Source organism: Dipodomys ordii, unplaced genomic scaffold (genome assembly GCF_000151885.1).
Source record: "Dipodomys ordii isolate 6190 unplaced genomic scaffold, Dord_2.0 Scaffold3, whole genome shotgun sequence".
NCBI lineage: Eukaryota > Metazoa > Chordata > Mammalia > Rodentia > Heteromyidae > Dipodomys > Dipodomys ordii.
The window spans coordinates 28830553-28849190 of record NW_012267219.1 but is presented as its reverse complement, the minus strand read 5'-3'; the positions used below and the strand labels follow the sequence as shown (position 1 = coordinate 28849190).

The 18638-nt window shown below is 35.5% G+C and overlaps 2 protein-coding genes across 2 annotated transcripts in view; one reads left to right on the top strand and one right to left on the bottom strand.

Annotated features, from left to right (window-relative positions):
* LOC105988289 (uncharacterized protein C3orf20-like) overlaps nt 1-9969 on the top strand; it is a 47449-nt gene extending 37480 nt beyond the window's left edge. Inside the window, exons 6-7 of the mRNA XM_013019865.1 lie at nt 1578-1720; nt 8740-9969. Of these exons, the coding sequence (XP_012875319.1) occupies nt 1578-1720; nt 8740-8746 (150 nt within the window). The 3' untranslated portion in view covers nt 8747-9969. The remainder of the gene's footprint in view (nt 1-1577; nt 1721-8739) is intronic.
* A 3214-nt stretch (nt 9970-13183) lies between these two features.
* Nucleotides 13184-18638, bottom strand: part of Vezt (vezatin, adherens junctions transmembrane protein) — a 67413-nt gene continuing 61958 nt past the window's right edge. Inside the window, exons 10-11 of the mRNA XM_013018923.1 lie at nt 17240-17447; nt 13184-14185 (exon numbers count right to left, since the gene is read on the bottom strand). Of these exons, the coding sequence (XP_012874377.1) occupies nt 13674-14185; nt 17240-17447 (720 nt within the window). The 3' untranslated portion in view covers nt 13184-13673. The remainder of the gene's footprint in view (nt 14186-17239; nt 17448-18638) is intronic.

Here is an 18638-nt window from a genome sequence, read left to right as displayed (position 1 = left end):
AGAGTTTGAAGTCTGGTATTGACATTCCTGCTTAGGATTGTTTTTGCTATTCAGGGTCTTCCATACAAATTTTTGGATTGCTTCTTCTGTACAATTGAAGAATTTTGTTGGGATTTTTATGAGTATTGCATTGAATTCATAGATCACTTTGGACAGTATTGCCATTTTCAGTAACACCATTTTCATGATGTAACACCATTTTCATGATCCTTCCAATCCAGGAGCATGGGAGGTTTTCTACTTTAATTTCCTTCTTCAGGTTTTTAAAGTTTTCATCAAAAAGGTCCCTCACACCTTTGGTTAAATTAATTCCTTCTATTTTTTTGAGGCTATTACAAGCACACCCAAATAAAATTAGAGACGACCATCATGATAGAGACAAACAAAATTCAGAACATTATAAGGGAATATTTTGCAAACCTTTATGCTAACAAATTGGAGAATCAGGAAGAACTGGAAGATTTACTAGCAAATACTGATTCACCCAAACTAAGCCAAGAAGAATAAACCAATGAAATAGATCCATAACAAGTAACAAAATAGAAATGGCAATAAAAGATCTCCCATCCAAGAATATCCTAGGATCAGATGAATTCACAGCTGAATTCTATAAGGCCTTCAAAGGAGGACTCACTCGAACTCTTCAATAAAATTGAAAGCAAAGATAACTATCAAATTCATTTTATGAAGCCAGCATAACCCTCATCCCCAAACCTTATATTTTCAATGTAAGACTGCCTCTTACATTTCTTCAAAGTTCATGTCTTAGCTTTCATACCTACTAGATTTTTATTTGACTGTTATATTTAAAAAGAGGCAAATAAAGAAATAGTCCCCTTGTTAAAAAGAAAGAGAACTATAGAACCATCTCTTTGATGAACATTGATGAAAAACTTATTAATAAAATTCTGGCCAACCGACTTCAACAACTAATCAAAAAATCATACACTATGATCAAATGAGATTCATTCCATGGTTCAATATATGCAAGTCAATTAATGTAATTCAACACATCAACAGGAGCAAGGACAAGAACCATATGAACATCTCAATAGATGCAGAAAAAGCATTTGATAAGATCCAACACTGCTTTATGATCAAAAGCTCTGGAGAAGCTAGGAATCCATGGAATTTCCTCAATATAATAAAGACTGTATATAATAAGCCTTATACAAACCTTATACATTATACTTAATGGTGGAAAGTTAAGACCATTTCCTCTAAAAGTCAGGAACAAGACAAGGATGTCTGCTCTCACCATTCCTCAATATTGGAATTTCTAGCTAAAGCAATACGGCAAGAGACAAACATAAAGGGGATCTAAATAGGGAAAGAAATAAAACTCTACTTCTTTGCAGATGACATGATCCCGTATTTAAAGAACCCAAGTTACTTGAGCTAGCCAGAAACTTTGGCAAAGAAGCAGGGTATAAAATTAACCCACAAAATTCAATAGCTTTTCCAACATTCCTACATTCTAATTGCCAACAACGAGAAGAGTGAGGCTGAAGATTTTCTTCAAATAAGATTGCTCTTTTATGACCAAATTCTGAAAATGTTTTCTTAACTTTTTACAGATGTACATTCAGGGAAAATTAGTATTTGCCAACTTTATTTTCAATGGCTATAGCACATCTGCTAAAGACCTTCAAAAACAAATCGTGAAGACAAAGAATGATTATCGTATGGGATATTTTCTTCCTAAAGACTATAGGATTGGGTAAGTAATGATTACATACATCTTTTCTTTTCCTTCCTTCCCCTTTTTTGTGGTGGTACAAGGATTTGAGCTCAATTCCTTGCATTCATTTGGCTTGCTTGCTCCACTGGTGCTCTACCACTTGAACCACACCTTCAGTACAGCTTTTAGCTCATTTAAAAATGTATTGTAAGCCGGGCGCCAGTGGCTCATGCCTGTAATCCTAGCTACTCAGGAGGCTGAGATCTGAGGATCATGGTTCAAAGCCAGCTTGGGCAGGAAACTGTGAGAGCTTATCTCCAATAAACCACTAGAAAACTGGAAGTGGCGCTGTGGCTCAAGCGGTAGAGCGCTCACCTTGAGCTGAAGAGTGCATGGACAGTGCCCAAGCCCAGAGTTCAAGCCCCACGACCCACACAAAAAAAATTTTATTGTAAAGGTGATGTACAGGGGGGTTATATAACTACATAAATCAGGTATTGAGTACATTTCTTTTTGAAGTGTCACACCCTCATTTTCTCCCTTCTCCCCACGTTCATTTCCAGCACAGTGTCTAGTATCACTGGTTCATTTTTCACTCTTTGTCCTACCATTTCTGTGCTTCCCCTTACCCTCCCCAAATCAGATAAACTTACACATAAGACAAAAGATACAGAAATCAAAAACAGCGACAAAAGGGGAAGGACAGAAAATGAAAATGAACCACAAAAAGTAAAAAAAAAAAAATCCTTTTATTTCCTTGGAGTGTATTTCAATAACCATCATTTTAAATGGTCATATGCACATAGCTACTGAGCCCTTGTGATCCTAAGAATATCTTTGTTCTCACTGTGTGAATGTTTTGAGTCCCATTTATCATGTCCAAGTGCGATATTTTTGTCTTTTACTGTCCACTGGGTTTACTTGTGGATTTATAGGCACATTCTAATGATTACAAATGAGGGAAAACATGCCTATGTAATATATTTTTCCCAAGTCTATTTCCTTATGAATGGGCAATGTCATTCTTTCTGATGGAAGCACAGGATTCCGATATATATATATATATATATATATATATATATATATATATATATATATATATGCCACATTTCCTTGATCTCTTCATCCACTGAGGGGTATCTGTGCTGATTCCTTATCTTGGCCATGGTAAATAATGTTGCAATAAACATGATAGTGCTGATAGCTTTAGTGTGGGCTGGTTTGTGGTCAGTTGAATAAATGCCCAGGAGTGGGATTGCTGGGTCATAGGGAAGCTTTGTTTAGTTGTTTGAGGAACCTCCATACTGCTTTCCAGAGTGGTTGCACAAGTTTACATTTCCACCAACAGAAGTAGTAGTATTCCCATTACCACCAGCATCTGTTATTGGTAGTTTTTGTTTGACAATGGCCATTCTAACTGGGGTGAAGAACAATCTCAATGTTGTTTTGATTTGTATTTCTTTTATGGCCAGAGATTTTGAACATCTTCTATAAAATATCTAGAGGCCATTTTTACTTCATCTTCTGAGAAGTCTCTCTTTAGGTTGTTAGCCCATTAATTGAGTTGTTTCTTAGAGGATTTTTGAGAATTTAATTTTTCGAGCTCTAAGTGTATTTTAGATATGAGGCCCTTGTCTGATGCATAGCTAGTAAAGGTCTCACTATTTTTGAGATCAAATCTCTTGGACTTTTGTGCCCAGGATGGGATACCCTCTGGACCTCAGCCTTCTGGTATCTAGATTTTCACTTTTTAAACTAGCATATCTCAGACAAAGAGGCAAGCTTCAAAATGTGCCTTTATAGGAATTTATTCCTTGTGTAAAATCTTCCCTGGAAAGGGAGAAAGGGGCTTATTTGTTAAAAAGATCACTTCAGAGAAGGTTGGCCATTTTCTCTCTCTGTCAGGCGTGGGTCTTGAACTCTGGGCACCGTCCCTGAGCTCTTCAGCTCAAGGCAAGCATTCTATCACTTGAGCTACAGTGCCATTTCTGGTTTTCTGGTGGTTCATTGGAGATAAAGAGTCTCATAGACATTCCTGTCTGGGCTGGCTTTGAACCGTGATCTTCAGATCTCAGTCTCCTAAGTAGCTAGAATTACAGGCGTGAACCCATTGGTGCCTGGCTCCACTTTCCCTTTTTAAGGGGCATTAAGTCTACAAAGCCATTTTAGAACTTTCAGGAGTGTTCTAAAGAGTGTGAGTAAACCAATTTGACTACTGTTAAAGTATGAGTCTTGGATGTTAACTTCTCTGTTGATGTCAAGATGTCTTTTTTGACAGGAAGGTAATATCAGTCCACAAATACAACCTAATGTCACCAATGAAAATGGTGAAATTAGAACTTTTAACTTAAATGGCTGTTTTCACACTGCTAAATTAACATGTGAAGTATGTCAGAAATAAAAGTTGTGCTAATGAATCAAAACAACCACCATCTTAGCTTTTGTATATTAGATGCTGAAAAATACAATAATGTAATAAAGAGACAGAAGGGTCTTCTTTTTTCTCTTAATCCATGTTGTAAACAGCAGAATAAAAAAGGTACACAAAAAGAGAAATGTATAGCAGCACAGATTTTATTAAAGATGTTTTAAGTTTAGGATGAACAATAATACAGGAATATACAAATCTACAGTTGGGTTCTTATAAAATTCTTTAATAATGAAGTTAACAAAAACAGATATGATAAAATATGTTTTGATTAATAAAGGACTATGCTTATAAAAAGATATTTTCACAACAATCCATACCTGCATCATTCCTAATAACTCAGAAGGAGAAACAATCCAGATGTTTATCAGCAGATGAACAGATCAATGAAATGTGGCAAATATGTAGATTATACAGGCTTATAAAAAGAAATCATCTCATATACTACAATATGGAGAACATTAAGATATAACAAGAAGTAGAATAGTGGTCAACAGGAGCAGTAGAGAAGTAAAAAGGGGAGTTGCTACTTACTGTGTAAGAGTTTCAGATTTTCAAGATGAAGTCCTGGAGAATCATTTCACTACAGTGTGAATACACTTAACTTTCTCAACTATAGTCTTTAAAAATTTTTTTTTATTGTGAAAATACTGTACAGAGGGGTTACAATTACATGGGCAAGATAATGAGTACTTATCAAGCATTGTAGCCTCCTCCTTTGTTTCCCCTTCCCATCCCATCCACCCCCATCCCTCACCAAGTCCTCCTCCCCCCACCACTAAAGTCGTAAAGTTCGTTTTCGACATAACGACTTGTATGTCTCATTGTTGCAATGGGTCCACCTGTATCCCTATTTAAATGATTTGCTTTTTCCCTTCCTCTCCACAAATTATAACATCAAATACAGTGAAAGCAGGGGTTATACCGTGGGGGAGGGACATACAAAGCAACAAAGAAATAATCTTATAAATGTGTTAGAAACAATCCCATGAAAGAAAAAAAAAACATTTGAATACATATCTTAGGGTTCATTTCCCTAACATCAACTTAACTGACCTTTTCTGCTTGACTCAGACATATACTAGTTATTGCAAATAAGGGAAACCATGGATCAACTATATTCTTAAAAATAGTTGCTTTGTTAAAATCTATGTCATGACTTTTTTATTCCAATTAAAAACAGTTCCTTGCCTCCTCCTTCTCAATAATTATAGTCTTAAGTCTTCAAGGTCCTACCAAATAAAAACCCAGGATGGAATTTGTTTCAGATTATGTCAATATAGTTAACTATGCTTCCAGATGAGCACTGCAGAAAAGAAAACAGAGAAGTAGAAACACCAGAATGGAATCTTTGGAATGAGCATCTATGGGATCAATATGGATCAATTCCATAGTGCAGTATTTTAAGTGAGTCTCAATGGGCTCCCAGACCTATCTTAAAGGACGACCCACCAATTTAATTTTGCTAGTGTGATGAAAGCGTGGAGCAAGTGCACATTTTGGGTTTTTCTCAGATGTGCAGTTCTGCTGAAGCATTAGCAGCATGCATTTCCATTGTGCACCACAGCTTTTAGTTTGGGGTCTGTTCATATTATTTTAGAAATGCTATTTTCTAAAATAAACAAGTAACCCAAAATTTTTGCAGGTGATTGTAGCAATTGAGTTAAGGGATGAGTATATGTGATGAAGTTATTATATCATAATATTTAAAATCTGGAACAAGGAACAAAAATAAAAATTTATTAAAAATCTCCAAAATATGATGGAAAATGTAAGGTCTTAGCCTATTTCCATTATTATCACATGAGTTTGTTTCATGCTAATGAATCCCTAAAAGTGATCTCTGAAATGTTGCAGACTCAGTAATGTTAAATGAAAAAAATACTATTTTCAGAAACAAGAGGTTAAAATAAAATCACTTAAAACTGGAACCAGAGGGCAAATACAAAATGATCTTCACAAACTGCATAATCTTTCAGTTAACTAAGACTGTGGCAATGCTATTGAGTAAAAAGTATTTAAGAAAATAAAACTCAAGGGAAGAGGTGACACGTCCACAATAAAATGTACTCTTTACCTGAGTTATATAACTATAACCATCTGTACATCACCTTTATAACAACAATAATATATATAAGTTGAAAAAATAATCATCATAATAAAAAAACAATTTTGGAAGAGGGTTATTTTGAGATAGGGTTGACTTATTTTTGTGGTTGTTTTTACTTAAAATAGACCTTGTCATCTATGTTATTATTCGGCAATAAAATCACAAGAAAGAACCCTCTTCACTGGCAATTAATAATTACCACACAGAATTTTTGTTTGTAATGCTAGTCTGAGGAGACAGTATTGTTACCTAATGCTATTCCTCTAATTTAAAAAGGACTAACCAACTATTTGTTGCTATTAGATAGGCCCACATAAGAAAGACATGAATCTTGGTGAACACAGGATGTATGGTCAGGCTCAGGTTATCTTCATCTTCTTACTCTTGATGTTCCGGGAATGATGCGAGAGTTTAGGTTGGTTCTAGGATAGGCCCAGGGGCCTGGTTTGATCTGGGATCCCTGGGACCATACCTAGAACAAACCCAAACAAAACCAAACTCCTTGGAAGTGCTTTCAGCTTGGGCTGGCTTCTGGGCTTTTCACCCACACGGACCTCCAGGGTTGTCCCAGAATGATACCCCAGCCTTTCAGTGATGAGTGTGACATTTCTGAAGCCCCCCCCCCATACTGCTACATACTAGTGCTGTGCCCAAGGAAGCATTATTTAAGCCATAGTATGAACAGAAGGTACAACTGTGACAAAAGTGTGGAAAATATTTCAGTTTAGAAATAGAATTTCCTTAAGAATTTAGTTGGGAAGGGAAAAAAGAATATACAGTTGTAAAAAGCATGGTTTAATTTTAGGGGGAAAATCAACAATAGACTAATTTGTAGGTATCAACCTTTAGGAATTCTTACAAAAGTGAAAAATCTAAAGTTTAAAATAGCAAAATTACCTTACCCTAAGAAATTCTTAAGTATAAATGAGAGGAAATAGTCCTACAATCATAATTTATACTACTTTCATTTTTGAAGATACATATTCAAAAGTATACACAGCTTAGATAGCAATCTATTCCAATATGTTGCAAATTGCATTTCAAGATAAAACTATTTTCACTGCTGAAAGGCTAAGATAGATTAAAATGTACTTTTTTTTTTTTGGTTGTGGGGATTGAACTCTGGGCCTGGGCGCTGTCCTGCACTTTTCAGCTCAAGGTGAGCGCTCTACCGCTTGAACCACAGCGCCACTTCCATTTTTCTAGTGGTTTATTGGAGATAAGAGTCTCACGGGCTTTCCTTTCCGGGCTGGCTTTGAACAGAGATTCTCAGATCTCAGCCTCCTGAGTAGCTAGGATTACAAGTGTGAGCCACCGGCACCTGGCTAAAAATGTACATTATTTTGAAGATGTTGTGTGCATGTAAAACTTATTATACATTATAATATATGCATAAAATAGATTCTTCTTGCTAAACTTTTCCATGTATCATTTTTTAAGTAAACTGATTATAACTGTACTCAAAGAGAAACTTTCTCTTGTAGCACTAACCCACATTTGCATTGTGACTATCACTCCTGTAATGAGTCTTAACTCAATCCATACAATGGTTTTGGCATTATTTTTTATTATTATTATAACAACTCTCTTCCATTAGCATGTATACTTGAAAGCTATAGGTAACTTGTAGCATGGTCAGAAAATATACTTACCTGTCTGTACATGATGGAATCATTTAGTAACCATATAGTTACTAAAACACAGTATGCATGTTGGTAAAAATGAACTGTTTGCTGCTATGATAGCCACATCTATACAGATTTGAATTTCACTTGAAAATATAACATGCAAATTATGTTTATTTTCATTCAAGAAAAAAAATCTTAATAGTTTCACATACTCAATGACCATTTAAGTATGCCAAATACACACAGTGATACTCTGCCATTCAAATTTCAAGATAGTTCTTTCAGTATCATTAGATCCAACAGTAATAACTTATTGTCAACTTTTTTTTTTTTTGTTGGTCGTGGGGCTTGAACTCTGGGCTTGGGCGCTATCCCTCAGCTCTTCAGCTCAAGGCGAGCGCTCTACCACTTGAGCTACAGCGCCACTTCCGCTTTTCTGGTGGTTTATTGGAGATAGGAGTCTCACGGTCTCTTTTGCCTGGGCTGGCTTTGAACCGTGATCCTCAGATCTCAGCCTCCTGAGTAGCTAGGATTACAGGTGTGAGCCACCAGCGCCCGGCTTATTGTCAACTCTTAAAGTACATTTCCTTTATTTTATTTTATTGCTGATCCTGGGGCTTGAACGCAGGGTTTGGGCACTGTCCCTGGGCTTCTTTATGCTCAAAGCTAGTGCTCTACCACTTCAGCCAGTGTAATCCTCAGGATCTCCCGAGTAGCTATGATTACAGACATGAGCCAACAGCACCCAGCTTAGTACATTTTCTTTAGCTGAATGAAAACAAAGGCACTATTTTGAAAGTAGCATATTAAAAATTCTTTATAGTATAGTTGCAGAGTCTATAAACTTTATTCTCAGGTCTCTGTGATGATAATAAATGTTTTATTTTTCCAGGGCTTAATCTACTTCATGTCTTGGAAATGAAGACACACCTCCTTTGAAAACTGAAGAAATCTTACCAACTACTATCTGATTCAAATACAAAAATACATACAAAATGCTAACTCAAATGGACTGGTTTTAATCAGAGCCAAAGAATTGTGGTATAGAATAACTTAAAGGAAGTATGGAAACAAAATGGTTAACATTGTGTTATAGAATAATCATTCTTCTATTTGGTAAACAGGTATCTAACTCAGTAATTTCACTGGATTAAAGAGAGTAATGTAACAGGTGCTGGGTAATAGATACCACAAAAAAATCATGCACTAAGTAAACTTCTTCAGGTTTTTCTGCTTCATCTTTTTACTCTTACCTGGTAGACAGTTCTAACAAGTTTAGTCATCTGGTCTCCAAAACTAAAGCAGATCAGAAGACACACTATGAAGGTAGAGAAAGGCTACTACTGTTCGTTACAAACTCACTTAAGCAATGATATAAATGGAGAATCAGCACAACTATCAAAAGCAAAACTAAAACAGGTCTAGCAGAATGGAGCCATTTTGGTACAGGAACAAATAGTTCTTAGAGTTTAATTAGTTCATTAGGGCATAATAACTAACATTAATAGTGTTAATTTTAATATCAAAGGACTAAGCTATATATATTAAGAAAATAGCAAATCTGTAAGTTTTAGACTTCCTTTAGAAGTAAGTACAAAATATTTTAATGTTGGAAGTTTAAGTTCAACAGAAAACGGATTTCTAAAAAGAGTAATTTTTCAAATGGCCAAGTTAGTCAGTTCTTAGTAATATTTGCCTTGTTTAGCAAATTTTATTACAGAACTAAGCAAACCAAAGAACATTAAACTGTCCAACAGATATCACAAATCCACATGCTTTACTGACAGAAAAAGCCCTCAGCTTTGTTTCAGACTACTTACTCTTGGTTTAGACAATTCTAGCAAGCTTGCAATCTGGTTTCTCAGTCCATAGCAGCTTAGAAGCAGCACATTAAGGACCTACTGCAGGAGGCAGGCACACAAGACAGCAGCAAAAATGACAGCTGATTACAGAGAAAAATAGAGAAACTGTGAAAAAACAGACATAATTCAGAAAGCAAAGCAATGTGAAGTCATAGAGCAAAGGGGCACAGACACTATACATCTGAGCATCCCTGAGGAGACATATATCACCCAGTGAGAGGAGATGATGTTCTTAAAAGGTTAACTATGTTCTGTATACCTTAGCAAAAAAAAAAAAAAAGAAAAAAAGAATATTCACTTAGTTATTAAAATGTTAAACTCAATGACTAAATGGACTTGTTTCTATTACCTGAAAAATTAATTGATTCAAGTTAGTTATCTATCGATGATGATAGGATGGATGAATGAACCTAAGCAATACTTTTCTGTATTTTGCTAAAACATTTGTCGCTTCATTTTTTAATCTGACATGAACTGCAAAGATATATTCTCTTTAACAAAATAGGTAAAATGACTCTGCCTGGTTGTCATTCATATAGCATGTTATCTATGCAATTTCAAACACTGACTTAGCTGAGCTAAACCACAGCCTTACGGTACGTAGTTCGTGTATCCTTGCTTTATTTGGATACAGAAAACAATATACTAGGATAAAATCAAATGAGCTGAACTTATCTTCTCATTTCTAAAAATTTGACAAAAGGTTTCTTATTTTACACAGGATAAAACTAGTCCCCAGAGAAAAATGAAATCCAGGGTCCTAGGAGGTTTCTAGTTAACATTCTATGGACTTACAACTTTTGAAGTGGAACAGATATCAATTCTTTTACTGCTTTAACATTAACCTTTCTATCTTTTAAGAAGATACAAAGAATACAAAGATACTAGTTAAGAAAACTGATTTAAATTTCTTAAACTATTTTACAAATTTATAACCAAATCTTGCCTTTCAGTCTTAAATGTTTATTTCCTTTCTAAACATCTGAGAAGAAATTACCAATATCATTTAACAGTTTTTCTGGGGAAACTCCCCTTGACCTGTTCAGTTTGGCTGTACTCCTAACTTTGGAATGAAGAGTCTAGGATTTAAACTCCAGCCTATCCTTATGTAATCAAGTCTGACACAGTTCTTCATTAATATCCTTAGTAATCTGCCTTATGTGTCTCCTGATTTGCTTGTATCCAGTACTTAAGAATTCAAACTTGAGTTAATGTTTCAATTCCTAATGAAATAGATTCGGATACAGTGAGCTCAAATTACTCTAGTGAAGATTTAATCCATAAAGTGATATAAACACACAAACTTGGTAAATAAGCAAATCAAAGACCAGCAAGAGTCTAGCCCTAGACATGCCAGTGAGGTAGGGTTCTGACAGAAACAGAGGAAAAGGACTTAAGACATAACAGATGCCAGAGGTCAAGTACTGCCATGATTTTACAAAGAATCTTCCTTGGAGTATGAGGTTTGTCCTGGTAAAACAAATTGTGGCAATATTTGTATTAGAAGCTGTCAGAATGCTACTCCTAAGAAGAATTTGAAAAGCACAAGTTTTCCTAACAAAATGTTCTTCCCATAAGGCTTCTTCTAGATAAAGAGTGGAAACTATTAAAACTAGTCAAAGATCTGGTAAGAAAAAGTAAAATGTTCTTAAAAAACAGTAACAAGAACAGCAGGTTATGTTATATTGGCACGCTTGTTTATATATTCTAAAGTGTTCATGGCAAAAACAACTGTTACACAGATATTCTTGGATTCTGTTGGCTATAACATTGCCTAGTCTATATCCAAAATAATTAAGTAGTACAGAGAGTATGCCTAAGATCTGTAATAAGAAATAAGTCCTTTGATATAGATATCTGATAAACAACTAAGGAACACTGACTTCTAATAATATAAGAAAAGATTAGTCAGGAATTTTCATAGGGAAGACAGTATTTTATCTTGAAATATCTTAAAAGATAAAAAAAATTGCAAACATACAAAAAAGAATATTCACTTAAAGTTCCAAGCTGATTGTATTATGATTTCAGCAATAAATATTTTCATGACACTAAGTATAGCTAGCCAAATAAAGCAGATCAGACTGGCAGGTTGGGAATTTTTATTTATTTATCTATCTGTCTATTTATTTATTGTCAGTCATGGGGCTTCAACTCTGGCTTGAGCGCTGTCCCTCAGCTCTTCAGCTCAAGGCTAGCGCTCTAACAATTGAGCTACAGCACCCCTTCTGGTTTTCTGGTGGTTTATTGGTGAAAAGAGTTTCACAGACTTTCCTGCCTGGGCTGGCTTTGAACTGTGATCCTCAGATCTCAGCCTCCTGAGCAGCTAGGATTACAGGCATGAGCCACTGGTGCCCAGCCAGGTTGGGAATTTATGAGCAAAATAATTTAGTCTTTCAGGGCTAAAAATTCCTACCTCAGAGAGTACTGAATAAAACTGACAAAACTTTATAAAGATTCCCCCCCCCCCAGTTTTTCTTATATGAGGTTATATGGTGAGAGTTTACCAAATATTCCATAATTGCATTTTCCAAATTCAAGGAAAGATGGAGTTGGCAAACTCAATAAGTAATTTAAACAAGAAAGCAAATATTGTTATCTAGGGAAACAGATGGCATTTATAACACAAGAAGATTCTTTTTTTCCCCCTTAAAATTGAGCTGTTTCTGTGTTGCTAAGTCTAACCTAAGATACTGTTCCTAAGATGATAATTATGTTAAGTCCCAGAATTTTAGCAAAAGACAAAAATCACTTAAGCTACAAATGAGCTCTATTATTCATATCAAGCAGAAGCTTTTCCTCAGGATAAACAATAGTGGAAACAAAACACCATTCCTTTAGTTTGTCAATTTACTCACTAACAGTGATAAATTGCAGGAATCTGAATGTGTAAAGACAACCTAAAATCATGTAATTTCCTTTTTAAAACAGCAGCACAAATTGAATTATTCCTACATTTCTTCCCAAGGAATGTCTATAAACCATGTTAGTGCACAGGAGCTATAGGTTTCAAAACCAGTACATTAATGAAAATGTAATCACAACACAAAACAAGACTGATCAAAGCAGTCTTTTTTAAGAGGTAATTTGCAAATGAAATTCTAGAGAAATAATAATGCTTTCCAAGCAGCTGACAGGAGCTTCCCTGAATCTCATGAAGGTGAGTACAGCTAGAAAATAGCAGCACTGTCACCTGCCTGTGGCAATGATACATTAGCAAACAGATACAAAGAGCTTTCTTAAGGTGGGGGGGGGGTCTTTGAATGTGAGGATCTCACTTGGACATCACTGCTTTCAGTTGCTACAGGAACAAAAAAGAAATCTGAAATGGTAGTTCTTCAGGTGGTACAAAGTTCTCTTTTAAGATTGTACGACATCTAAAAGTGAATTACTGAATACATATATGATCAAGGAAATATATAACCCAAATACTTTTGAAACTAGTTTTAAGTTCCAAATCCCAGCACACATCAATTGTATGAATTAAGTATTTTATTCAGAACCTGTATCTTTTAAGACTGGTATAAACAAAAATAAAATACAAACAATTGTTATTGACATAATGGCTGCAGTTGTTAACTGCAAGGATACAGTAAAAAGGAGTCATACTAAATGTTAATGTTCTTGCAAGAGAATTATCCTGGTTACCTTATGGTAGCAAATCCTGGCAAGAAATGATAACTTCATTTCTTATTAAAAGTACTTAAAGAATTATCAAGATCATCAGTTGTGCCACATTAAAATAGCTGTTTATTCAAAAAGAGCCCTTACCTTTCTTATTTTCTAAAAGACCATCCATTTACAGGTAACTACTAATTTTAGATCAGTTGTTCAAACCAGGGTTCTTTCTGTAAATTCACATCTTAGCTTTAGATATAGTAAACTTACACTCATTTTCCCTTTCCAGTCTTGAGGCTAAAACACTTTGTAATAGGAACAATCTAAAATGACTTCATCTTGATTCTCACTTTTCTTCTACTTCATTTTCACTTTCTTCAATGACTGGTTCTTCCTCCTCATCTCCGAAAGTCTGTTCTTGCCTGGTGGTGAAGGACAGCGATCTAGCGGCCACTTCTGCAGCGAGGCCAGCAGTGAAGGTAAATTCCGGTGACAGCTGTAGTTGTGCCAACCTCTGCTTAATGGAGGGCTCTGGTGAGTCTCTGGGATGTGAAGAGGCAGTGGCCAGGCCGCCACTACTGGCCTGCTGTAGTTCATGCTCACTCTTACACTGGTAGTACATTCTTTCTGCAACTCCTTCAAGGATGACCTCATTTGCTGCAGTGTCTTTGTTTTGACATTCTACAGGGTCCTCACATACATACTCAGTCCTACTTATCTCATTGTCGGCTGTGGAAGGTTTACTACTATCTTCATCAGTATCATTTTTATCGACTTCTCCAATATCTGAAGTCATAGATGGTTCTGAATTACTTATGGGTTCCACTGGGTCTACAGGAGACAGGGTTTTCAACACAGCTTCAAAGAAAAAGGAAAGAAAAGGAAAGAAAAGAAAAAAGAAAAATAATAACTAAGGACTCAGCAATGATTTTTAAACTCCCAACAGATTTTTTTCTTAAAGAGAACAATAAATAAAAGCTTAATAAAACTTCCTAGTAAAATGAATATAAATTTATAAATTTGGGAAACAATAAGAGATAAAATGCCTAAGTTAAATAAGATGGAGGTTTGCTAGAGATTTTTTTAAATGAAAGCAATGGTCTTCAAAGTATAGTCTCTGAACCAACAGGATTGGTTGCCCAGGAAGTAGTCAGAAATACGAATTCTAGTGCCTGATCCCAGATTACTGTACTGGAAACTCTGGGACTGGGGGCAAGCTATTTTTGCTAAATCTTCCTCGATTCTGATGCACATTCTGAGAAACACTGATGTTAAAGAATGAGCAATGTAGTTTTTACTGCAAAAAGGCCTCAAGTGACCCAGTGATCATATATTATTAAGTACACACACACACACACACACATACACGCGCGCATACACACACGTTTTTTTACAAGTTAAAGCAATACGGAAACAAATTCAACATGTAATTAATCTGACTTGCCAACCACCTAGAATAGACCCTAATGGAAGCCATATTTCTATACATTTTGCAATGCTACAGAAAAACACAAGTGAAATAAAATCTCATTCAAGATCAACTCTGAACAAAGTACAATCCATAAATAGAATATATATCCATACGGCAGAAGGTTGTCCTTGCAAGGAAAATGAAGTTTTATTTAGCCCCTCTTGATGTTAGTCTCTCCTCCCAGCATGAGGGGTTAGTACAAAACAATCTATTATGAAGCATGACGGAGGGAAAAAGTGCTTCTTGAAGATCTGGCGTATGCTTAAAAAAATATTTGTAAAACGTGTCCACTTCCAAGAACTAACTCCACTAGAGAAGCAGCAACCACAGAAAAAAAAATGGCCACAGCAGGTTCCAGTGTAGAGTTTCCCTCTCTAATTCCATTCGGACTTTACCCCTGTAGGCAGAGATGAAAACAACTCTGGAAGATGTACTGGAAATTTTCATGGGAAAAGCATTTTATGGTATCAGCAAATTTTTATTTATTTTTACAAATGACACAGTATTATTGCTTTTTAAAGTGCAAACAGTATCAAAAGCACATACCTGAGGATGAAACACATTTCTCCCATGTGCCAATTGTATCAATAGGTAATTTTAAAGCTATATGAAGAAAATACTTAACAATAAAAAATATAAGCTTACATCAAGTGCTATTTTCAGTATTTATGTACACATTTAGTCCATAATTCTGCTAGTCCTTAACAAATATAATGCATTAGCATTGGTTGAGGATTGTGATTATTGCTAACTGAGTGGGGAGACAGAATCTGCATAAGGAAAGGATCAGATGACAAGTGTGTTAGAATGTAAGACTCTAGGAGGATACACATTTTTGTGCTAAGGATACAAGTAAACAGAGCCTAGCATCTAATGAGCACTCAGTAACTGTGTGTCAAATAAATAACTTGCTGAATGAAAGCTCTGGGAATAATGAAGCCCTTAAGAATTTACAGAGACAATGCCACCACAAAACCCAAAAACCAAAACAACCTGAACACACACACAAAAGTAGTCATTCATCTTAATTTGTGTAGGCCCAATATATCAACAAGTATATTAAAGGAACTGTTATTCTATTGCTGCTTCTGGGAAGTAATCATTTTCCTTCTCTTCTTTGCTGGTTCAAATATCCTTTATAACTCAATGCAGCCTCTATTGTGAGGTTCTACAGATGTAGGAGAGATGTGGGACTGAAGCAGAGAATTTACAGAAAACGTACTGGTAGAGAAAGCAGCTTGGTAGAGAAGAATGAATGTTAAATGTATCAGTGTGAGTTTTCTTCATGAATAAAAATAGAAGATTTGTGGAAATGCATTCTAACCAGAACATTTTTAAGTTGAAGACAATATTTTCATTAGAAACAAGAGGAAGTTAATGAAATGTTGGGCTTCTATGATGGAGAAGCTAATACAATAAGAGACCATTATAAGTTTTAAGACAGAGTCGTTATCAGTATGCTGTCTAAGAAAAGTCTGGAAAGTTTATAGGATAGCTTAGAAAAAAGGGTACTGAAATGGAAGTCAGCTGAGAGACTATTTTAGTTGCAGACTTAAGTTATAAAATGGGTCAATGAGAAGAAAAAGGAAAGATAAAGGCAAGAAATGTAGAGAGGACAGGAGAGACAAGAAAGGCTTATAAAAGAACACTGAGGAGCTTTCAGAATGGTTATCTACTAGTGTGAGATATAAAGACAGGCAACTGATTTTGAAGGTCCATAAAGATCCTCTAAAATGGAAGGGACTCACATAATCATAGGAATTAATTCAACAAGGAATGAGCTAGGTCAGTCTTGCCAAATATCAAGCTTCTCCTCATCCTTTCCTGTCTAACATGAAGTGTGGCTAAAGAAAGGAGGTGTGAGTAACAGTTTAAGGCTAATTTTTGGTATTATCAGCCACTCAAGCATGTCCAAATTTGAGGATGGAGATGATGTATTCTTCATCCCATAATACAGTCAAATCACTTAAGCAAACCTAAGGCATGGCTAACTGGCCTAGGTCTTAATTCTTTTCAATAGTAAGCACATAATTATTAATTTGGTCCTTCATGAGGTTCTTTTAATATAGTGAACAGAGTTTATAATCTCAAAATCATTGTTTTATTATTATTCTTTGTTGTTACATAGCTCAGGGTGGCCTTGAATTAATGATTCTTATTCATTAACCTTCACAGTACTGGGATGACAGGCTTGATCCACCAATACCTAGCTCAAATTATTCAACTTCATTTCAACTCTGAAACAAATTTAATAAAAAATAAAATAACTGGCAAAAAAGCATGATTTCATATCTATGTATTCTTCATATTTGCTTTTAGATGATAAAGTACTATGCTTTCTGATGGACCTAGAAGTCTACAGTTGAAATAAGATTCATGGCTCAGAAAACAAAGAAATCTCCTTCATTGAAATATGCATTGGCTCTGAAGTTGGAACTTACCGTGATCACTAAACAGGAGCTGCTTCCATTTCTGCCTTTCTGCCTCTGAAGCCTTAAATCCCAGCACAGACTTTAATTCCTGAAGCACCCTCTTGGATTCTTCCTGCTCACGCTTTTGTCTCTCTTTGTCTTCTTGAGACAAATAATAAAAATCATCCTTTCTGAAGTCACTGTCTATATCTATATCATCTACATAAGCTTCTAGTTCCTGAAAATGAATAGAAGAAAAAGCACTTCAATGTAAACAGTTTTTCTACTAGCATCCACTTCATTGTAGCTACTCTTAAGATAAAACCATGATGAGTTACTCTTGGCACAGGTTATCATAGTACAGATAGAGTATGTATGTTGTGTGTGTGTGGGGGGGGGGTAATCACAAACATACTTATGATAAAACCTTCAAGAAGATTCAGTTAACATTAACAGTGTCGTGAACAATTTCTATGGCTGTTTTTCTACTTTGATAACATACTATAGTCAACATTAGAGGTATTTGTTATGCCAATTCCAACCAAAACTGAAAGGGCTGCAAATCTGGGGATGTGGTTAGGCATATTCTTCTTACAGTAAACTCTGGTTCTTTTTGATTTCCAAGGAAGTTCCTAGGATTAGAGAACATGTCATCTTATGGTCCTCCATGTCTCCAAGAAAGGGCAGGGTATTTCTTACCCAGCTGTCCTTGCAGGTAAGGCTCAGGCAAATGCAAAGGGATCCTCTAATCTGATGTGCCTGCACCTGATCTGACTCAGACACACGTGATAATAGTTACAGGCACCTTGAGGAAGGACAGTGGCAGATCAAGTTTCCAGAGGAATTGGTTCTGACGCTACTTTTTACTACTGTCCTAGCAACTCAGCAATGAACTCTCTACTGGAACAGTTCTTTGGAGTGGTAGCGTTTGTTTGCTGTAGACTGGTTCAAGCCTGCTTATCTGACTCTTCAAAATGATCTGTAAGTCATTTAATCACTTTAAACAAATGATGTACTACACTAGGGTTAAGTTCCCATTTGCAAGGAAGAGTACCAAGTAGATAAAATAAGGAAAAGAACAATTTCAGGAATGAGGAAAATAAATCTGTCAATAATAAATGCAATCATTAAAATTTTATTCTTTAAAATATAGAGCCAGGCATGGTATTACACAACTATAATCCTGGCATTTGAGAGCTAATGCAGGAGGATTGAGACTCTGAGGCTAGCCTGGGCTACAAAGCAAAATGAACTAATTAGGTAATTAAGCATTATTAAGGTATATAATACATGCAGTCAAGTGCTCAAATATTAAGTATACAGGATTTTTATGTATGTATACATACTGGTAAGCACTACCTAGAACCAAGATAAAAACACATCCAGCATTCCACTTAGCTTTTATTATATTTCATCACTTTTAAAAGCC